General features: G+C 39.5%; 3 protein-coding genes across 3 annotated transcripts; all 3 read right to left on the minus strand.

Annotated features, from left to right (window-relative positions):
- Positions 1 to 1,342: 1,342 nt before the first annotated feature.
- On the minus strand, positions 1,343 to 5,255 carry rom1a (retinal outer segment membrane protein 1a). Its single transcript, XM_068729511.1, has 4 exons — positions 5,106 to 5,255; positions 2,709 to 3,139; positions 2,342 to 2,588; positions 1,343 to 1,873 (listed from the first exon to the last, which is right to left on the minus strand). Exons 1-4 carry the CDS (start codon positions 5,253 to 5,255, stop codon positions 1,667 to 1,669), a joined length of 1,035 nt encoding a protein of 344 aa, XP_068585612.1. The 3' UTR covers positions 1,343 to 1,666.
- Positions 5,256 to 6,961: 1,706 nt separating this feature from the next.
- On the minus strand, positions 6,962 to 15,712 carry si:dkey-273o13.3 (LIM domain-containing protein A). Its single transcript, XM_068729407.1, has 10 exons — positions 15,691 to 15,712; positions 12,155 to 12,401; positions 11,906 to 11,908; positions 10,613 to 11,872; positions 9,472 to 10,507; positions 9,113 to 9,141; positions 8,659 to 8,820; positions 8,241 to 8,307; positions 7,926 to 8,030; positions 6,962 to 7,753 (listed from the first exon to the last, which is right to left on the minus strand). The coding sequence occupies exons 1-10, from the start codon at positions 15,710 to 15,712 to the stop codon at positions 6,962 to 6,964; spliced, it is 3,723 nt and encodes a 1,240-aa protein (XP_068585508.1).
- A 2,365-nt stretch (positions 15,713 to 18,077) lies between these two features.
- zfpl1 (zinc finger protein-like 1) lies at positions 18,078 to 21,525 on the minus strand. Its single transcript, XM_068729544.1, has 8 exons — positions 21,366 to 21,525; positions 20,551 to 20,663; positions 20,347 to 20,458; positions 19,916 to 20,109; positions 19,714 to 19,792; positions 19,409 to 19,600; positions 19,120 to 19,243; positions 18,078 to 19,015 (listed from the first exon to the last, which is right to left on the minus strand). The coding sequence occupies exons 2-8, from the start codon at positions 20,650 to 20,652 to the stop codon at positions 18,829 to 18,831; spliced, it is 990 nt and encodes a 329-aa protein (XP_068585645.1). The 5' UTR covers positions 20,653 to 20,663; positions 21,366 to 21,525; the 3' UTR covers positions 18,078 to 18,828.
- Positions 21,526 to 22,841: the final 1,316 nt, after the last annotated feature.

Raw genomic sequence — 22,841 nt, forward strand, 5'->3', positions numbered from 1 at the left:
CGTTGCCCGTCACGCGATCAATACGTCATTGCGTCTGTAACTACGCAGGCATCAGATTATTTTGATTTACCTGTTCTCGCGGTTCTGGGTTGTTACTGATATATTGATTCACAAACAACAGTTGGAAGCCAAAGTTAAATCATGTTTTTATTAGAAACATTTTCAATAAACAGACTCTGCGGAAGTGCTCTCCAGTATACCTTTACTAAACTGCACTGTAATAGGTTACTGTAATAATGTATGGTAGGTCTATTGTTCGAAGTCAATGGACTAGGTGTTGTTGTACCATATAACATGTTTGTTTCCTCAAAAATGACTGAATCACTGAATCAAACTGTTTACTGACCTTCACAAAAGTATTATTTATTTCATGGTTCTGACCTACAACAGGTCTGGCATTGCAACATTAGTGTTATTGTATTGTTATGTCAAGCTATTGGCAGGTTTCTAACTAATAATAATAATATTGGACATCTTGTGGTGAGCCTAATCAGTACGCCTTCAAAACAAGATGGTGCATGAATAACATCAATTGCAGCTACAAACCAGAGACTCAAGATACAATCAAAATTAACAGATTGGATCTTTTGAAATAACAATACATGGGAAGCCTCTGAGATATTGGTGATTCTAGACCTACATATGGTGTACTTGTTTTGAGTCATAGGAGCTCTGCTTATCCCCAGAAAGTCACTAAAGACATATGTTTTTAAAAGGACCTTTAATAAAGCTATAGGTTGATATTAGAAACTGATTTCAGAGATAACTAATATGTTGTCTCAAGGGACACTGTATAATATTTCTCTTTCCTATCAAATGAGCTGCCCAGGGACATGGGTAAAGAACACAAATTTGAAAATATATATTTTTTCAGTATAGTGTAAATGTTTTTTTATAAGCAAAAAAAGCCTTGGCATAGTTCTCTGCTTCTTAATTAAATCCACCTGACGCAGGTGTCTAATTGCAAGGGCAGCAGGTTGAGTATTAACAAATGAGATTAAAAGCTTTATTAAAGGTGTCAGAACAGAGGACACACTTGACGGCTTTCACTGCATTACTGACATTGATTATATCAATCTTCATAATCCTATTCCTTTCACTGGGAGAATTTAGCAATGTGGAGAACCTGTTACAGAGGGTAACATCTGACATTTTAAGTATTTCTATGTCTGCATGCTGTTAGAAAAAAAGAAGCAGTAAGTGAATCCACAACATAAGGCATTTAATAACATCAAACTTTAATAAGACATATTTTATATTATGTCCCATAGTCATGTTACGCAGCAGAGCATAGTGCCTCGTGTCTAGTGGCCTTATTATTAAAATCAAAAAATAAAACTGGGAAATAATTTCTTTTAAATGGAGGGGCATTGACAATTATCTAAAAAAACATGGGTTTACTATAACTTCTGTGGGAATCTTTTGTGATGTTGTACAGTATGTGGTTAGCAGAGGGGGTAGCAGTTCCGCATATGGAATGGGAATGGGAATGAACAGTAATATAGTAAACATTCACTTCACATGTGATGGTGATCAGACAATACAAAATACTATCAATAAGTCTTTGAAATTCATAAAAATTTGTGATCAATATTCTGCTTTCAAATTGAAATGATTAATTATCTCTGTGTAAAAATTATTTACATGTGTGTACATCATTTGTGCTTTAGGGGGCAGCAGGGTTTCTAGGAGTGCCCTCTTCCACCTGGTTTGTAAGCAGGAAGAACTTCATCACAGGTTCGATGTACTCCATGACGGTTTCTTTCACTGATTTCTCCAGCAAATACCCTTCTGTCTCAATCTCTGTGTTCTCATTCCCCGCCACTGCCTCCATGGAGGTCTGTAGGAACCGCAGGCTCACCAGCACAGAGCCCTGGCAGGGAGGAAGGTGGAGAGATGGGGGGGGCAGGTTAGACATAGAAGCAGATTCCATTAGAGAGCATCATCAAGGATCCACATACACTACCAAACGGAGGCGGTGATGGATGGATACTGCATTAATTGTGCACATCAGACCCAAAAAATAAACGAGGAATCAATTGGTGTTAATTATAAATCAAGTCAGGATTCTCGTAAATTAAATTGCATTTAACTTTGCATCTAGCCTGCGTATGCTTAGTGTGTATACAGAATGGTGGGTTGTTGCTGCACATTTTTCTTCATATACTTACGAAGACATGACATAATGTTAGTATGCGGTTTTATAACAAATTGGCAGCAGTACCAGTCCCCAAAACCCCAATGTTACCCCTCGACCCATTCCAAATTAAAAGCTCACTTTAGCTCAAACAACTCTGCCTGAAATTGCTGTAAAACCACCGTGATTCTTCTCAAAGTATACCTGTAAGAGGAAGACTGACAGTACTCCAGCCCCAATGGTGTTCATCAGGCCCATGTAGTAGTTGACCAGGGCCTCTCTGCAGCCTCGGAGGTAGATATTGAGCTCCTCGGTTTGGTATTCATAATTATAATGAGCCGAGTTGTTGGTAAGCTGAGACTGGATGCATGGCCGCGGGGAGGTGGGGTTGCAGCAACTGAACGGGACTCCATCTACCAAGTAACGGCCATCCACGTTGCTCTTGATGCGGCTAAGGAAACAAGTGATACAATATGTTTTTAGATTGCAGATACAGTACAATAATCAGATTGTTGTACATGTCCTCAGGATGGGAAAACCACTCCACTCTATAATATTGTGCACAACTTACTCTTTCACTTCCTTGGAGCTGAAATCAAGATAGCGGTTGCTGATCCACTGGACCTCAAACCAGTCCCTGAAATCATTGTTTCCACAGCACTGAAACTCCATCTGCAGGCGATCGATGTTCTGTTTCTGGAAGCAGCGGCCCGGGGTGTCTGTGTCCTTGTAGAAGCGGATGCCGTTCCTCAGGCCAACTTTCAGGGATGACTCCAGGCTGCCCTTCATCGCATAGCTCATGATGACAGCTAGAAGCATGAGGACAGTGAAGAAGCAGGAAATGGCAAAATAGGGCTTCAGCATGCTCTTCCAGCGAGGAAACCGCCCTGCATCCAGAGCATCCTGGCAGATCTTTGAAGCAAAGTAGTTGATACCCAAAGAGGCCAGACCAACAATCATGAGGGTGTTGGGCACAACATGCACGTCTGAGTTATCCATTACCTGTAAGTGAGTCACACAATAATGTAATCAGTAAAAACTATATTTGTTTGCTGTAAAGAAACATACATCAGGACATACCTTGTTAAAATGATGCATAATATTTCAAGAATCATGTGAACATACGCTGCCTGTAAAAAAAAGTACCTAATAGAAGTAATATGGCTATTTGCCTCAAATTACCAGAAAATTCACCTGGAACTACATGTTGCACATCAACTGCCAAACACCCACAGTTATTAAAAAGCTACTGAAGCTACCGTATATGTTGCTGCTGGTGGGTAAACATCCAGCCCTAGTTGCATTTATAGATGTGTAGGTGTGACTGTCTCTGACTTTACATACTTGAATTTAAATTTAAAGTTCTGTGAGTTTTGACAAAATGCTTGTTGAGACTTCAATCTTTATTTATGAAGAGGAGATCTCCTAAATGTATGTGTAATGATTTTTATCAGCAGCATTACAGTCGGTCACAGTTTAATCAGAGTTTAATGAGCACTGAGCAGCTCACTTCAAGCCGTTGAGGTTCAGCTGTGTTGCTCAAGGACAACTGCAGTAGTTGTCCGTCTCTCGCTTAGTCTAAATTTTGCTGGCAGGATTCACAAGTACATCGTTAAAAAAACATGCAAATAGTGCAAATACATAGCACAAAAGATATGAATTATTTTTCCCTTGTTAAATGTAGTATCATCTAGTACGGTTATACACCATGCCACTATGTATTGAGAGCAAACGTTTTTGCAAAATTAGCATATTTTACTGTTTTTTGCAGAGGATCTTTGCACAACCCACAAGTCTGGAAATTCTCATATAGGAAAATGAGAAGACAAGCGTTGAATAAACTTGCATAGTTAAGCATTTGTGACCGTTTAGGTGTATGGAAGACACTCAAAGTATTGAATAGAATCTGGTGGCTTTTTAACATCTTACACTTCACTGATTTTACTTCAGTGCAAAATGATGGGGTGAAAATCAGTGGGGTAAACCTCAATGCAATATACATTGGGACATGACATGAGAACATTTCTGTGAGCCTCATATATTCTGTAATTTATCGTATGTGTTTGTCATTTTCTTTTTTTTCCCGTTCATAATTCTCACACTTACAATTTTTACAGCCATGCCAACAGAATACTGGCATGACCTCGGCTGCACAAAATTCTCATAATTAAAATAAATAATTTTGGTACTTTATTTAAAAAACACCTGAGATGGCGTGAAGAACAGCTGTAAATGCATAGTTTTGCAAATATGATGATTTTGAGGGTGCAAATTATTGAATTATGCAAACTACTTAAACGTGGAAATAGAATACATTCAAATAAGCTAAAAACTATAGAGGTTTGTTGTCACTGCAAAGTTGTTATGACTGACTTCAGGAGTAGGGATTAGGGTGATTAAGACTGACAAAGCCTGGTTTATTAAAGGATGAGTCAGGATCCAGAGTGGGTCACAGGTGTATTTAGCTCTTCTTGGGCTCTAACAAGGACATTTCTTTGACAGTATCAGATTTGATTTATCCTTTTTCTCCCAAAAAGATTATACCAACAGTTTAAAAGTAAGACAGGCACAGTTGTCATCTGTCAGGTGTGCATGCTGTTATTCATGTAAATCAGTACATTGGTGTGTAACCAACTGTGTCAACTAACAACTTCCACAAACACAAACACTGTCCCTCAATATTTATTGGACAACTTAGTGTTTAGAGGTTTATGTATTATCTGTTGGCAACAAGGCATGTTGTTTTTTTTCTCCCAGTAGTCACACAGTTGGTCTACTCCCTTATAGTATATACTATATATCTATACACTGAGGAACATCATGTCACTCATTTCTGCAATTAAACTATAAGTTACTACACTATTGATTGTTGCAAAGTGTTGAAAACTTACATTATATGTTAAAACAAAATTCATAAACCAAAAAGCTTTGGAATGAAATGAACTAAGCTTCAATAAAACTTGAGTACCTCTGCCCTCCTGCGGAGCTCCGTCTTGAGGATGCAGCCCAGGCTGAAGGTGATAGCCCCGGCGACTGTGGCACACCAGGAGAGGAGCCACAGTCCCTGGGCTAGCTTCACCCTTTTCTGAAAGGGGAACTTCATCTTCATCACCACCATGGTTGCAGCGAGGGAATCCGAGTCTTACCGGGGGAATAGGGGAAGGAGAGCGACGAGGTCACGAGGGCCGATGCTGCGCTTTTTCTGCCAGGAAGAAAGAGAGGTCAGAGAGATGACGATGTCTCAGAGAGCAAACTTTGACTCAAACTTTGGAGCAAAATCCTTGGAAAATAAGGTTTTACAGCTTCACAAGTTGTTTGTTCCCAATGAAACAGATGTTGGTGCATCAAAATTCACCTTATTCGTCTCCCCGAAAAGCCCAGAAAAAGTCCAATTATCTCTACCGACCACTATGTACCATCCAGTGTGCCACACAGTGGATTTGGCACACTGGATTTGGCAAACCTGGATGCTGCGAGCGTCTTAACACTAATGCTTACCTATCCCATTAAATTGGTCTGTGAATCCAGGCCATTGTCTGCTCAGCATCCATCACTCATCACACATGGATGACAAAACAAATTGAACCTGACAGGGTGATGGATATTATGATAAGCCAGTAACTGTGAAACACTTGTCCTCAAATGTACGCATAAACTGGAGTCAATTTAAGATGACAAGAATGAGATATGTATTCAGATAAATAAATTCTGATTTATATTTCATCATAATATCTTATTATATTATTTATTTCCTGTTTGGGTTGTCTGCAGAATTCAAGGATCATTTCAAGCAAAATCTAGACAGCATGATGAGGCTCCTTTTGCCACCCTGACACTGGTTCAGGACTCACTATTTGTGCAGTCCTGAGGCTGAGGCTCACACTTTCTTGCTGAACAGGTAGTGTGTCTAGTCCGTCATCTATGTATATAAATATATATAAATAAATATTTATAAATAAAAAATAATAAATTAAAAAAATATATATATAACATCATTAAAAAAACTTTTTCAAATGACTATATATGTTTTAACAGCTATATAAATGTAGTTGATGTGACTAGACACACCACTCTTTCGAATAATGTCCCTGGTCATTCACCTCAGCTTCCCAGAACTTTTCCTATGTAACTCATTTTAGAAAAATCGCTCACTAGATCTATCTCCCTTTTCAAGGAAAGTTAATCAGAAGTAAAAGAAATGTAGGCAGTTCAATTTATGTTGTTTCTTCATTTGGTTTATTAAATGTTACATGGGCAGAGTTAAATATATTACATTTACACAAGCTTGTGAAATGTGTTCAATGGCAAGTGGCTTCATTAGAGTGAATACATGTTTTGCACAAACACAGAACAATAGTTTTAATATGCACATATTTAAAGCTATTTCATAACTGTATTTATAAGAATACAATAATATGGTAGATGCTAAGACTACATTTTACAACAGGAAAATAGATTAGTAGGAAAACACTGAAAAAAGCTTTTCTTCTCCAATATTTTGTGAAGTTTTTTAGATTGTGCTCAACACTTTTTGTATATAGCATTAAACAATGCACTCAACAATGCATGGCTACCTACACAATAAATACACTAAATATGAATACTTAATAAAGCAAACAGAATAAAATGTAAGAACGAGGCAGGAAATGCCTGTATCTGTATATATAAAACAAAAATAAACATTTACATTTTCCATTAAATTAACAAATCTAGGATGTAGAGGATGTTTCAATGGACATACAAATATAGTCTATGTTTAAATACATTATGCGATTAAAGTAAACTAGAATGTCAGACACAGTGAACAGCGCACTCATGTTTCTGTCACAGCTTTGTTCGCTCCCCTTTCAACACCTCATCTGGAATCCCTCCTGTCCTGCAGTGCACCTCGGCTCTCCCATGCCGCTGTCCTTCACTAGGCTGCGATCCACATATGAATTGACTGAGCATCCGCTCGGCTGACTCCAGGCCGGCCAGGCTGCTATCTGCCTCTGACGTCCTGCTTTCTATCGGCCGGTCGTTGCTTGATCTCCAGTGATGAATGATCTCATTATCTAAATCCTCGATAGCTTCGTGCCCTTGGTGGTGGAGGTCCATCATGGCCTCCGTGCCTCGTAGCTCCTTCTGCATGTGATGGCGAGCCAGGGGGATTTCCTCCAGGCTAGCTGACCGGATCAGGATGGCAGAGCCAAGGTTCGGACTTGTGGTGATCCTGTATGTGCCCTCACCTGTCATGCCGTCAGACAGGTTCTTGTTGTGAATTGTGAACTGGAGATGAGGTACTTGCAGAGGGCATGATGCGTGTCGTCTGACAATCTCCTCACCCCCTGACTCGCTGTCTTTGTCCACGTCCGCTTCCCGGTGTCTCCATACTGGACCTCTGTTTGATCCTGTCAGTATAAATCGTGGGGCCTCATCTCCCTTCTCTGACCAGTCAGATTCCTCCTCCTCTGGAACTGGCCCCAGAGATTGCTCCTGACCGCCGGCTTTGGCCGTTTCGTAATTATTATGGCCGTCCATGAACTGTGCCGGAGGGGGAGGGATGTGAGGAACCCTTTGATTAATGGCACCATCTGACTGAAAATGGAGGTCAGTGTTGTGTAGCACTGATGTAACCTACAGTAAGTAGAGGTTAGAAATTGATCAGTTTATCGATTGAATGACGCAAAGTCAAAGAATAAAGAAAAGGCTTTTGTATGAATAAACAAAAACATACCAAATGCCTTTGAATGCATTTGTGAAGCCACAAAAGTTTGCCTAGACTTTTAGAGGGAAGTAAAGATCTTACACTGAATGTTTCCACACTGTTGGCAAATTTTGCATCAGCGAGCTGCTCCGTCAGTGCTGAAATACGCTGGTTCAGCCTCCCACGTTCTCCTTCCATACTCTGAGCCTGACACAGAAAGTACAGGAAGCACAGTTGTCACAGGTAAACCTTCTGTAAGTGGGGGCATTTACATCAGAATATCCCCTCCCAAGAGTTAACTTTCACTGCTCAGTCAGTCTTAGTAACTCAGTAGGAAAAGGTGTTTCTACAATAATTTTTATGTTTCTGATAATTCAGGCTCACGCACAAGAAACACAGAGATGCTTCCAATCTCACCACTGAATGAAGCTTTTGCTCTAGAAGATTATTAGTCTGTTGTGTGGAGGAGCAGTTTTCGTGTAGTCTGAAATAAGACACAGGCAAAGAGAGAGAAGTTACAATATATTGCAGTATACATGCACATTGTATGAGGTTAAATAAGATCCCTATTAATTGCAGCTATCATCTTAGGTCTGAAACATGAGAAGGATAGTTAAAAACAGAGGTGACACCAGATCAGTGCCGAGCCTTGTTCATATTAGGATTAGACTGGTTACTCTTTCAGATCTCTATTCTTCAGATCTCTTTCTATTTGTGACAAATGACATCTTTCTCCTAAGGAAATATAAAGATGACTTAAATGATATGTGTATAATTATGTATAGTAACAGGACTCTACCAGAAGAACAAAAAGTGTTGTCTGTGCATTTGTTACCTCCTAAACCTCTCCGCGAGGTTGCCAAGCTCAATACGTGTCTTCTGAAGTTCTGCCTCCAAAAGCTTTTGGCTGCTCATGAACTCCTCTCCTAAACACTCCATCCTCACTGCTGTCTTCAGCAAACTGTGATGCAGACCTTCATTCTGCCCCTGTAGGTTCCTATCAGATATAGATACATAACAAAGGAATTCAATTGAGTGAGAAAATGTACAGTACATGAGCATTAGAGGAATTAATTTAATATTTTTTAATCAATTCTTTTGGTTGCTCTCATTACTCTCATTTTACACATTAGGTCTAACATTACACGGGTCAGTGTTTTCTAAGATATTCACATCCAGAATAATCTGTGCATTACCAATTAATCTATGTGCAATATCACAGTCATCGCTGTCACTTGGACTATGACCATTGCCAGTTAACAAACCCAAAATAATTAAATCACACTTACATGATTCTACCAAGTTCATGTGCCTTTTCCTGTATGAAAGAAAACAATATTACTTTGACAAGAAAAATCTGAATATTATCTATGATGCCCAAAGAATGAAGTGAAAAAAATGAATAAAGACCATTACTGGGGAATGTCAATTTGATTAGCAATAGATTGGGCATGATAGCCAATCTATTGTTCTGTAATAACTAATCTAGTGTCCACTGTGACATGCATACTGGTACCCAAATCAATAGGCAAGCAAATGAGTGGAACATTATTACATAACCAGTTAATCAAACGTGTATAACAAGGGCAACTATTGACCTGCCAATAATTACTTTATGAATGGCCTAACTGAAAGAGAAATGCCATACTTTATGTAACAATGAGCCAGTGAAGCTTGTCTGTTCCTCATCATGACTGGAGGGGCTGCTGGTGTTGCTAGGAGACTCCTTCTTCCTGGAGAGAGAGTCCAGCTGACTGACAGCAGAGCGCTCCTTCAGAGGAGCGCTGAGGTCCAGGTCATTGCTGGAGTGAGGCTGGTTGAGATGTGGTTCAGGTTGATCTCCATGGTGATGACTTTTGCTATAATGATCTCCATGGTGATGCTGATGGCCTTGACTGTGGTGGTCTCCATGGTGATGCTGATGGTCTGGACTGTGCTTGTCTCCATGGTGATGCAGGTGAGCTTCGCTGTGGTGGTCTCCATGGTGATGCCGATGAGCTTCGTTGTGCTTGTCTCCATGGTGATGCTGATGGTCTGGACTGTGCTTGTCTCCATGGTGATGCAGGTGAGCTTCGCTGTGGTGGTCTCCATGGTGATGCAGGTGAGCTTCGCTGTGCTTGTCTCCATGGTGATGCTTATGGTCTTGGCTGTGGTGGTCTCCATGGTGATGCTTATGGTCTTGGCTGTGGTGGTCTCCATGGTGATGCTTATGGTCTTGGCTGTGGTGGTCTCCATGGTGATGCTTATGGTCTTGGCTGTCGTGGTCTCCATGGTGATGCTGATAGTTTGGACTGTGGTAGTCTCCATGGTGATGCTTATGGTCTTGGCTGTGGTGGTCTCCATGGTGATGCTTATGGTCTGGACTGTGGTGGTCTCCATGGTGATGCTTATGGTCTTGGGGGTGGTGGTCTCCATGGTGATGTTGATGGTTTGGACTGTGGTGGTCTCCATGGGGACGTGGTGTAGTAGGACCTTCAATGTTTGGGTGGTTGCTGTGGCGGTGGTGACCTGAACTGTGATGGTCTCCATGGTGATGTGTTGGGATGTTGTGGTTGCCATGTTGGTGGTTTTGAGCCTGGCCTTGGTGGTCTCCATGGTGATGGTGAAAAGAAGGTCTATGATGGTTGCCATGGTGTTGATAAAGAGTTGCACTGTGATGATGCTCTTTGTGTTGGTGATTTGGGATGCAATGGTCTCCATGGTGATGGTCTCCATGACGATGGTCTCCATGGTGATGGTCTCCATGGGGATGGTCTCCATGATGATGGTCTCCATGGTGATGGTCTCCATGGGGATGGTCTCCATGATGATGGTCTCCAGAGTGATGGCGATGGTGTGTGTCATCATGGTTTTTGTGGTAAGTGGGGTTATGGTGATCCTTATGATGATGGACAGGACTGTGGGGTTGTCCGTGGTGATGGTGATGACTAGAAGTGTGATGGTCTCCCTGGTGATGGTGGTGGTTGTGCTCATGAGAAAGTGAATGGGAGCGATGCTGGGAAGACAACGAGTGATGTCTCTTCAAAAAGCCAACATCAGTGGAGCTTCTGGGCTTGTGATCCATGCGATGGGGTGAGTCTGTAGAACGGTGACGGTGGTGGAAAGATTGAGAGGGAGAAAGACAAGAAGAGTGTTTGCTGGTATGGGAGTTCTTGCTCGAGCTGGAGGAGTCTGCACTGGCATGACGACTCCTCTGCTGTCTGTGTTTCTCGGTGCTGCTTACTCCTTTACTGGATCTAATAGAGACCTGCCCTGTACTGCAGGATCTTTGAGCATTTGTAACGCCAAGAGTGGAGAGTCTCATTGGGCTGAGAACCTGCCGAGTGATCTCATTAAGGAAGGCAGAGAACTTCATTTTTTCCTTGGTTAAATTCTTCCTGGCTTCACCTTTTCTCCTCTCTAGTTCAATTTTATCTTCATTTCCATGCCTTTCTCTTTCTTTGGGTCTAGTGAGAGCCTCCATTGATTTGGCTTTGCGGACACTTCCATAATTTCCTGAGCCTCTTGTAGACCTCTGTGTGTTCTTCAGGGTGCCATGAGTGGGGCCATTGCGAGAAGACTTGCCCTTCTCCTGTTTGGCAGAGTGCCTGTTTTGATGACCTCTTTTATCTATCAAAGGGGCTGTGTCGTTGTCTCCATCTTCAAAGTACTTGTGTTTCCTGGAAATGTCTGTACAAGACTGTGAATGCCGGGGCTTCTTAAGTGGATGTTTATCCGACCACTTACTGCTGGTCTCAGAGGACAGGCTCGAGGAGGAGGAAGATGTTGAAGAGGAGGAAGAAGAAGAAGAAGAAGAAGAAGAAGAGGAGGAGGGTGTTGATGAAGAAGATGAAGAGGAGGAGGAAGGTGTTGATGGAGAAGAAGAAGAGGAGGAGGAGGATGAAAAGGAACCAGTTGATGAACTCAGGGGAGCTTCTGAACGAGAAACATGCCGATGGATTTGCTTCTGATGGCAATGGTGAGGATGATGGGTCTTGTCATTGTCCCACTGACTTTGATCATCGGGTGGATGATCACTGAAAATCCTGTCCTCCACTGTTGAATGGCTGCTATTTTAGAGAGAAAACATAATTGTTAAAGACACACTGGATGCCAATACAATAGCTAATGATAATGTTAATTATTTTTTTAATAGCAAGTCAAATATATAAATCAAAACTCCTATAATGGATTTAATAAGAAGGAAATACATCTCTGCCACTTTAATCCTTCTAATATGAAAACTAAGCCAAATGAAAAAAATCTGAAGGCTTAAATATCTTATTATACCTAAGCACAGAATCTGTACATGAAGACAGGCAATACACAGTGGAAAAAATGTCCAAACTTACTCATAGCTATCATTGTCATGTGACTTTTGACGATGACGATGGCCTTGGTGATGGTGCTTCATTTGCTGAGATTTTGAGGTAGCGGTCTTTCTCTGCTTGCGGTCTTTTTCTTGATGGTCGCTCATTTCAGTCTTATGACCTTTGACGCCTCTGGTGTCCGGATGAGGATGGAAAGGTGTGAAATAATTCTCCATCAACTGCCGCTGCAGCTGAGAGCCGTCCGCAGAAACTGGCACTATATTGATCCCTGGGCAAATGGTACATAATTCAGTGTGCCGTGACCACTATCTTTCTGTTCTAATACAGAAATAGAAACATGTCAATACTTACATTTTGATTCATACTATTATTGCTGTAAATTAGGTAAAACATGGTGATCACGTAATATATAATATGATCAAACTATCTAACTAATTTCTCACTTGTACCAAAGTATTAAAACCTCCATGGTAACACTTTCTATGAAGACCACATCTATAGTCCATTATGAGGACATTCATAATGAATTATAGTGCATTTATAAGGTTGCATGAGTACTCTCACAAACACACATAATGCTCTCTAATGCACTATATCATGTCATGAAACAGTATAGATGTGACTTATAATGAATTAGATGTGCAAGTGTCTTATGGATTCTTGACTGATGGGTTTACAATACATTATGACTACCTAAACTCACCTATACACACATCATAACTATCATACTACATAACTGTAGTAAGTGATTTATCATAACGTTTCATTGTTGGTGGTAAGAAAAGAGTAAGAGTAAAATAATCTACTGCATCATAAATGATGATTTCTATAATTACTTTGAATAAATCATATAGGTTTTACACCTTAAGGTTCCATTTCTAAAGCAGACCAGTTGTATGTGTAGTTCTATGCATTTCTGGCAACTTACATTATAATCACTTATGATTCAGCATTCTTATAAATGCATGAACCACCAACAATGAAAGGTTATGATAAAGCATGCGTTATTATAGATGCATCAATATTTACTTTACTTTACTCAACACATACAGTGATAACTACCCAAATTATTATAGCATACTATGACTTACTACAGTAAATTGTTGAGGTGTGTATAGGTGTGTATAGGTGGTCATAATGTATTATAAGCCCATCAGTCAACCTCTAGTTGCAGCATCCATAAGACAATTGCACTTATAATTTATTATAAGACACATTTATAACGTTTTATTAATGTTGATCAGATATAACATGGTATTAGAACTGTATTTCTGTGCAGAGTGCAGTCATGACACATTATAAATGCATTATAATTTACAATGAATTTACTATGAATGAACCCACTATAGATGTGGTCGTCATAGAAAGTGTTACCAAAATATTATTTCTTGTGAAAGCTAATTAAGGCAGTGCTACATGCAGTGATAAAGCAAATGTGAAAGGTAATCACATGCAGACTTTTGTGCAAAATGCAGCTCACAAGCAGTGCTATGAAAAATTTAATTCCAAAACAAGTTCTAAGTTTCTAATGCAAGACAAGTCAAGTTCAGTGAGCAGCTACAGAGAGGCTAATTCAGATATTTTACCATGCAGCCAACGTCTGTACTTACGTCCTCAATGAAGCCTCGGGAATGAGATAGGCAGTGGTGCTCATTGAAACACAATAACTCTCTCTCAGTGTAATGACCGTCTAATTGAGCTGGGAGGCACATGTGAAGACCACACACACGGACACATCAATATATAGTTCTGTGCCATCCAATGACAGAGGGGACAGTTGTTGCACGTATAAAGTGAACTGTATCAAACTGCGCCGTATACTGTTCTGTACATGACGGCTTATGCGAGTATTTCAAAGATACCCACATGAATGAGTAAAATGCAGTACTGTACATGTATAGTATAACTCCAAATACAACAATCAGATGATCAACACACACTGTACATTTGTATAAACTATACATGCAAACATTACTGTATTAGCATTCACACTCTTTGTAAAAAAACAAAAAATTCTGTCTCTATTTCATGGCTTTTTAGACAACGGTAACAAGATAAAAGATATCAAAGTGATCCCAAATATTTCATCAAATCCATTTTAGGTTTTTGTTTAATAAACGACTCAAACTGCCAAGCAGAATGTAATAAAACATGATGTTTACAGTTTGGCTTTCCAGAGAATCTGAGCATATCTCAATGAAATTTGAATCTTTTAAATGTCCAGAGCACATAATGATATATGGACATCTTAGACTGGCCTCAAGCATTCATTCCTCAGCTTGTACAGGGGTCCCTTTAGTGTAGTACATCCAAGGCAGCAAAACTCTTCTGTTGAAGTGAGCCCGTATAACCTGAGGCATGACAGTGGGTGGGTGTCAGACGTCACCTCCTCTTGTGTTACTTAAGTTTTAAATATTGACAGAATACTTGTCGGAATATGACAGTGCTTGCTTTGTTCATGTGAAAATATTCTTGGGAAAAAGGCTGAGCTAAGAGCCAAAAAACTTACAACAGTTCACCATAAATATATGTTTTTCCACTTATGATTGTCATCATGAGAACAGAGCAGAGGAACTGTGCTGCCTGCAGTATGCACGTAACTACAGAGTGTCAGGTTATCGATCAGGATGTCCCTATTATGTCAGTGCAATGGGCAGTCTAATAACTCAGAGTTCAGAAACACATTGAACTCCAATAGAGTGACAAAGGCAATTACACATTACAAGGTATGTGAGGTTATATTACACCACTCACGGTTTAAACCGCTTTCTTAATGTCAATAAATGTATCAGACAAGACTAACCACAGCTTTGTGGCGTGTACAAGTGCCAGATGTGTCATCCTCGTTGTAATTCTGCAGAACGTGTTGTCATTGCCACTGGCAGGTTTCCCTGCATCAATGTAACAAGGCTCAGACAGATGCACAGAGAATCAATGGCAAACCTACACTGCTGTGACTGTTTGGCAAACGCAATGGAAAGTTGGATGAGGCGACTAACATTCACACATAAACACGCGACGTATTGACGAGTATGTATAACACAGATGTATACACTTGAAGGGGGTTATGACGAGGATTCCCAAGGACAGCATGTGACAAAGTTACATCATACAGGATGTCCAATAATGATTGCAGCACTCTCCATGCTGAAACATGCACATTACTGACATACTTTCAGTTAAATAACTGAATAACTGTTTAAATAACAGCACACACCTATACCACTGAATAATAGTGAGGAACCTCCATAACGGAAAAACTCAACCTTTCAGAGTGAATTTGAGTTGTAAATTGACTGAAAGAGTGAAGGGTTTAAGGTAGGATACCACTATCATTTTGTTGACATGTGAGGTTCTAAATGCCAGTTGTCCATGTGTCACAAATAATGTTGTATTATATCAACAAGGAAGAAAGCATGAGGGAAAAAAGAGAAAACTTTGAAGATTGTGACAATATACGATGAACAAGTGAATGATTTGTAAAATGTCATAAATATAGTATACATTATTTTTTACTGTAGTGTAAAGAGCATCGGAGTAGCAGAGAGGCCACAGACCTGACCCTGGTCTCTGTCCCATCATTGAGCTCAGTGACTTCCACAGGTCATTACTGTTGAGGTCCTGACCTGGATGAATGGTTTTGACCAAATATTGGTTTCTCTTTGTGATCAAATGTATTGATTTTCAAGATATGCATTAAAAATCAACCATACATTACAATGAATATGTACATACATACACACACACACACACATACATACATATATATATATATATATATATATATATATATATATATATATGAGAGTAGGAGTGTTAGAATTAGTTGTTGTGACACAGAGACTGTTTCATTGACTTGAGATTGTAGTATGTGATTGTTATGTGAGAAACTTGAATAAAAACACAGCCTTACCATTTGTAAGTGTCTGAAGCCAAATAAAGTATTCTGGTTCTTTAAAACAATGTAACCCTCTTCCCCTTTCAATAAATGGTGTGATAAGATGTGACGACTGAAACATGCAGAGGAGCTTAAGGTAAATTCCCTGGGTGAAGACATGGCAGTGTTAGTCATAAAATGGTGAGAGTGTTCACAATAGGCAATAGTAAAGTACAGACGAAGTACATAACTATTACATACAGGGTGCTAGGGTTGCATCCCATTAAGAGCGCCTAGGGCTTTGCCGTAAAAGACTCTTAAGAAGACAATAATTCCGAAATCCTAACGATTAAGCCACGGAGTGAGATAAAAGACCTGAGAGAGGAACCTAATCTTTGCCGGTGGGACAGCCGACGGAGTGACCACCGTGTTAGGTGCGTAAGACTTCCCCGCTTAGACACGGGGCAGGAGCCGCTCGCGCTTCAATATATATATATATATATATATATATATATATATATATATATATATATATATATATATATATATATATATATACACACATATGTACACACACACATACATACACATACAAATAAAAAAATAATAAAGAAATTAGAAAAAAATCAAAGTAATACACACATACAAGCTCTTACTCTGTAACCCACCCCCCAAATTGGCAACACCCACCCCCATTATACATCTCCATACCATACACTAGGGGATATATTATAATGTACTTGATTACATAAATTCTTGAATTTTATTGAAAACTCTAGTCCAGGATGAGATAGTTTTTCCTTTAGCTCCATGAATTCTAGCTACTGAGAGTTCCATATTTACCACATCGTTTTAAATAGCTAACCACTGGGATTTTGTGAGAGTATGTGGAGGACTCCATCGCATTGCCAGCATTTTTTTTGTGGCTGTTAGGCCAGTTAATAAGGTGCGTTATTGTTGCTGTGATAATTTTAGCAGGGACATGTCATTTAGGAGCAGTACAGCCGGAATGCATGGAACTACATAGTTCAGAACATTTGTCAAAAAGGAGCATACCGTTTCCAAAAGAGTTACATCTTTGCAAAACCAAAAGATATGCATAAAAGAACCAGCAAGTCCTTCTGTACAAAGAGTACATATTGGTGATGGAATTATTTTCATTAAGAAACTTTTACACAACAAAAAATATTTACACAATGAGAATTTTGATAAATAATCATCAGTAAAGTGGATATAATGACTGAGAACAGCTAGAGTCTGGTAAATTAAGAAAATTCACTTAGGGGTTATTATGATATCCAAATTCTAAGAAGATATCTAGCCTCATATTAAATTATTTATATATCGCCTAACCATCGAACCATTTCTAATTTCCTGTTTTGATTTTATGTTTCTGTCTAATTCATGTGGGATACAACAATGACATGCACAAATCTTTCAATGAAGTTTGTTGTTTTCACAAAAAATACAATTTTCTTATCTTATTTTCCCCTTTGCGTTCTGAAGTTCACCACTGCCATCGTTTGACAACGTTGGCAATCCGAACTCTTTAAAATATTTCCCAAAACATACATTTTGATGGAGTTTGAACAGCAGGTTGGGCTCACAAAAACAAACATGAACTTGATAAAATGCATCATTATGAAGCTTATCCAACCAGGTGCTGATGCATGCGTGAGTGAGTGTCTACTTGCTGTCTTTCCTCCAGTTCTTTGTTTTTTTAGGTAATTATATATTAACGTTGTTGCTTTAGTGCAAATGTTGCTTTGCAAAGGAGTGCTGCAATTTGCAGTATAGTAAACAGAGAGCCTGGCACTGCATCTATGTGTGGGATCTTCATTATTCATATCAATGGTCTGTGAGCAGCAGATCGATGCTACCACACACCACTATTTTTGTTTGAGCTACTGCACATAATGCACTTATAATGGTTTATGACATAACATTATTCATTCTCATTGAAAATGCAAAACAACTGACGTTTCAGCAATTCTTCACTCTATTCTGCCTATGCACAGCAGTAGGTAAAGGTTTCACGGACTTGGAAAAAACGTTTTAACACTGACATTCTGTAGTATTCCCATTTAATAGACAGAACAAAAAACTTCAGGAAAATGTACATACAGTATGTATCGCAAATCTAAAAGCAATGCACTCAATTTCAGGAGTAATACCCATGACACCCATAAATAGTTACGTATTCATTTTCTGTGGGATATATTTGATTTCAGTTGTGAGGGCCACATCTTCTCTAAAGGAGAAAACATGAAACGGCCGCTCAAATCAAAAGAGCAAGTAGAGTCAGTCTATAAACATGTCAACGTTATCGAACGTTTTGGCTGTGGGTCACATACATTCTGACTTTTCTGTCCACATCAGAAGTGTTTGTTTAGTTTCTACTGAGCTTTAAAAAAAAAAAAAAAAATCAACTTACAAAGACCACTGACAACTTAAGAGTTGAATTTGTGAATATAAATACTACCCCTCTTCAGCAATAACTTTTCAGAGCAATAACAGGATCCTGCTTCTATATGCACCTGGTATTGGTCACTCTTGCCGTTTGCGGGTTGCTTGGATCACAGGAAACTTGTGAATGTTGTGAGATTTTTTTATGGTCTGTGAAGGGCCGTGGCATGTTTCTACTGCGTAGAGATTGCATCCATTCTTAAACAAAAGGTGTCTTGTTCTCTTTTCCACTCAAGTTTGGTAAACGGCTCCCTCTGCTGGGCTAACCACGTATTAGAAAGTCCCATTTCAGCACGTTCTACACAGGCTTATATTGTGTAACAGAAGGTAAAGAAGGAATCAATGCTTGTTATCAGTTTTTCCCCACACGAATGTGGGGGTTAAGAAGAGGATCTAAATTTGGGTCGGAGCCAGCGGAGGCACGTCCAAGTTTAGCCATGATGATTATCAACGTGAAGAACCCCAGAACTCCTACCACGAGGAGCATGAAGACCCGCTGTTTCCAGGACAGAGATGTCCGCTTTCCCCCTGTGCGATTTCTGAAAAGACGACAAAAATGAGGGATCACAGTGACATTTGTATAGTAATTTCTTCATCGTGTAAAGCAGTAACAGAGAGTTCCACAGCAGATCATGATACTAACTTGAGAATTTGAGCAAACCAACTTAACGCTGGCCGTCGTCGGTACTTGTCATCGTCAAAGTCAATCTGTGTGACAGAGCTGTGATCAATGTCCCGCGTGTCGTAGATCTTTCTTGGTGACGATGCTGGAGAGTAACAATGAATTATTAAGATGGAAGGCAACACAGAATGTTAAATGTGCGCAAAAGTGACCTAAAGATCCTTTTTTAACTTTTAGGGCCCTTAAGGAAAGACAAGCATTACTTTAAGAGCAGTAGGAGAGAGATTCAGAGGTCTTTTCATTGCTTTACCTGTGTGTAGTGTAATTGTGTCACGGGTAGCGTCATTAGGGAAGTTGACCGCAGAGTGCTCCTGCATATTTGGGTCCCCATTTTTACGAGGACCTCCGAGGTCTTCCTGTGCCGGAGGTGGGAGAGGATTTGGTGGTGGGTTGAGGCTGGTGTTGTAAGAGTGGCTGGGGTAAATGTTACTTTGTTCTTGTGCTGTGGAAAGTAAAAAAATAAAATAAAAAAAAGAGTTTGATTAAACCATTTAAATGACACTGTGAGCTACAAAACATGTTGCAATTTACTGAAAAGTAAACATTAAGGCTCACCATCAAATGTTGACCAGTCAGTATAATCAGTGACATCATTAGCTGTGGTCTCCTCAAGGACCCCAACGGGCTCTTCAATCTGTCAGTCGAACATGACATTTTATTAATATCTTACAAAAACACAAGGTTCTAAATGTGATTTGTTTTCTGGAAGACTATCTATTGGTTTAGAGATCATAATGTAACAATAACAGGCCCTTACCAGTGGCAGCCCTAAACCTGCTCTAGCCCAGTTAACAGAGGACAGCTGTTCTTTCAGCACATCAGCAATTGGGCTGGCAAGGTTGGAAGGGGGAAACACTGGACTCTGACAGGTGGGGCACTGGTATCCCGCTGGCGCCGTATGGAGGGGCAGCCGAGAGGCCAAGTTATTAAGACAGGACCAGTGAAACACATCTGTGGAAGGAAAAAAAACAGCTTCACGTCACAGCAACAATGGTGGAATGCCATTTTAAAATACAAAATTCCATTCATCTCCATTGTTTATCATTTCTAGACACAAATAACAATAAGTGGAAAAATATGTTTAATGTGATGCTGTTGAAGTTCCTTTAAAAAACAGTGGATTTGCTTAACACAGGCGAGCATGTATTCCCAATAAGTGTATTATAAACAGAAGGATGATAATCTTACCATAGCAGACCAGCCTAACAGTGTCTTGAGCGTTCAATGGACTATTACACAGAGTACAGTTGGGGTTGTAATCGCTGTCCTGGAGCCATTGCAAATATGACTGCACGATACACTGCAGGGCACCAAGTGGAAATACAGAACTGTAATGTGATGTTACAAGTTTTATACAAACATAAATGTCGTGATACTTATTCACTCACTGACCTTGTTGTGGTTGGAGACCAGGCAATGCTCGCACACATTTACACGATGTTCAAAGCAGAATAAATTGGTCACCTTTCTCTTCGGACACTTGCAGAGACCCATAGCCACATTCGCTGCGTTGTGTTAAAACAGAAAGAAATGCAGGTTTGTTATGAATGTAAACAACAAAAATACATCAGACTGAGGATCCTTATTGTCATAATTCTGTACATTACACTCCGTCCTCCTGTTTAGTAGCAAGGAGATTTTGTCTTCATTTACTAGCAAAAGCAAAGTATATTAAACAGTTTCAACTGAAATGATGTATCCTGTGGCTAATGTCTTTAATACAGACGAGAAGCAAAACAATAGAGGCAAACATTGACATGACTTTATCTCTTCCCTGAGTGACAGCCTGACATTTCCCCAGACACTATTGGCTCACATAGGGATATGATAAGATAGGCAATAAAAATCACAACGTAAACATTACACATACATATATACAGTACATACATGCACATACACACACATAACGTCTGTTGGTGTGAATGTGTGAATGTTGTGGTTTTAGCGAAGTTGACATTAGTTATCGTAGCGTAACGTTCCACATTTCAGGAGGTCCAGACTCGTTTTTCTTCTCTAACGTCATGTTTCAACACCGACTAACACGTCTGGTCAGTGCTAGGCAGCTCATTCAAAAAACATTTACCTAAGCTAACATTAGCTGCTACCCTAGCTGGAAGTTATCAGGCGAGGTAACGTTAGCGAGCTAATCTAGCTAGCTGTTCGAGTTGAGGAAGTTCCAACGCATATGATAAATAACAACATGTTACCTGTCACACAGACTTTAATCAAGCCCCGTTCGTTTCAGGTAAAGGTGTACGGCTGTCATTTAAGCTTCCTTGTCAAATTCACGCGGAAGGCGTCTCCAGAAGCTGTCATCAGTAAACTTAAGTGCAGCTAGCTGGTTCCTTCCTCTCTCTGTTTATGTGCCACGTCTCTTCCGCTTCTGTTTCTTCTTCGTGTATTTCTGTAACAAACCAACACCCGCAATCTGCCATCTGCTGACCCGGAGTGCATATTCCTTTTTAAAAATGTTTTTTTCAATTAGGTATTTCTCAGTATGATTGTTATACAACTATAAAATGTAACCCTGTTTGACACACGACACACGGTTTAGTTACATGTACAATGTAGGCACGTTTGTTTATTATCTTCACACACGCCATTTTGTTTTTTTCTTCTTCTCTTGTTGACTGCATGTACTCAATCAGTATGAAAATCACTTCACGTCATACTACACTGGAGGAGGCTCTGCTTTATTTTACATGCACAGCTGCTTTACAGCATCCAAACTGACATACACTGACACTGAATTATATGAATGAAGATAAATTATGTGACCTCGTATATTTTGTGCTCTAGTTTCTCACAGTCTTCTGTGAGATTTATGACTGACAGGTAGCCTGTTTGCGAGGAATTATTAATTATCAACACCATGTGTCCCTCTGCAGATTCTCACAATTATAGTGGACGCTATGATTTATACACATTTAAATGTGCACAAAAAAAGGGTTAAAGTCATTTAAATGTGGAGGAGAGCCATCGATGTGATGAAACTGTCTGTCATATTTTTCAGTTTTTCATTTAATGGAACATTAAAAGAAAAAAAATTTCTTGCTAGACAACCACAAAAAAAGGCTGCTTGTGTTGTTGTTCTCTTGCCTTTTTATACTTGGCAGGTTTGTGTCAGATTGCAGTTAGTGTGTTTAAACACCAGATGGTGTACAAACTGACAGCCAATAAAGTATTGGCTATTACCAAAAGTACACAGAATGTTGGGTTCAACTATTCACCAATCATCACTGTCTGTGTAGATCAAGATATTAACCTTTCATCAGCAGAACAGAGTACAACATGTAGTTATTACAGATACTGTATAAATGATTGGTCATCTCTGTGTATGTGTGGATCTTCTAAACAAATAATCAATGATTGCAGGGGCTTATGATCATAAGCCTGCGCCTTATGTTAATGACTTAATTAAAAGTAATGAAAGACAAGATAAGAACAGATGTTATTAAGATGTTATTAAGGAGCAGTGTAGTTTCTGTTTCTTGCTATTATAGGTAACAGATCAGTTAGACAATTTAATTGCAGCAAAATGTGTCTTCATTTGATCTGATGGTGTTGTCTTAATGAGCACATTTCGAGTTGGTTTGACGGAGAGTGTCTGCCAAATGTCATAAAAGTAAATCAAAATGGACGTAAAAAAATAATAAAGGATTGCAAATGTAGGCAATTACGTG

The sequence above is a fragment of the Cebidichthys violaceus genome, unplaced genomic scaffold (assembly GCF_023349555.1).
Source record: "Cebidichthys violaceus isolate CVI_PGR_0920_01 unplaced genomic scaffold, fCebVio1.0.p SCAF_46, whole genome shotgun sequence".
Classification (NCBI taxonomy): Eukaryota; Metazoa; Chordata; class Actinopteri; order Perciformes; family Stichaeidae; genus Cebidichthys; species Cebidichthys violaceus.

Coding starts and splice junctions, on each gene's coding strand:
- rom1a (XM_068729511.1), bottom strand. CDS start 5,255: ATGGTGGTGATGAAGATGAAGTTCCCCTTTCAGAAAAGGGTGAAGCTA. Junction 3,140..5,105: donor AGCTCCGCAGGAGGGCAGAG/GTACTCAAGTTT, acceptor ACTCACTTACAG/GTAATGGATAACTCAGACGT. Junction 2,589..2,708: donor AGCTCCAAGGAAGTGAAAGA/GTAAGTTGTGCA, acceptor TTGTTTCCTTAG/CCGCATCAAGAGCAACGTGG.
- si:dkey-273o13.3 (XM_068729407.1), bottom strand. CDS start 15,712: ATGGGACAGAGACCAGGGTCAG. Junction 8,031..8,240: donor AGCAAAAGCTTCATTCAGTG/GTGAGATTGGAA, acceptor TTTCTGTGTCAG/GCTCAGAGTATGGAAGGAGA. Junction 7,754..7,925: donor ACAGTGTGGAAACATTCAGT/GTAAGATCTTTA, acceptor TACTTACTGTAG/GTTACATCAGTGCTACACAA.
- zfpl1 (XM_068729544.1), bottom strand. CDS start 20,652: ATGGGTCTCTGCAAGTGTCCGAAGAGAAAGGTGACCAATTTATTCTGC. Junction 19,601..19,713: donor TGACTGGTCAACATTTGATG/GTGAGCCTTAAT, acceptor TACTTTCCACAG/CACAAGAACAAAGTAACATT. Junction 19,016..19,119: donor TGGTTTGCTCAAATTCTCAA/GTTAGTATCATG, acceptor TCGTCTTTTCAG/AAATCGCACAGGGGGAAAGC.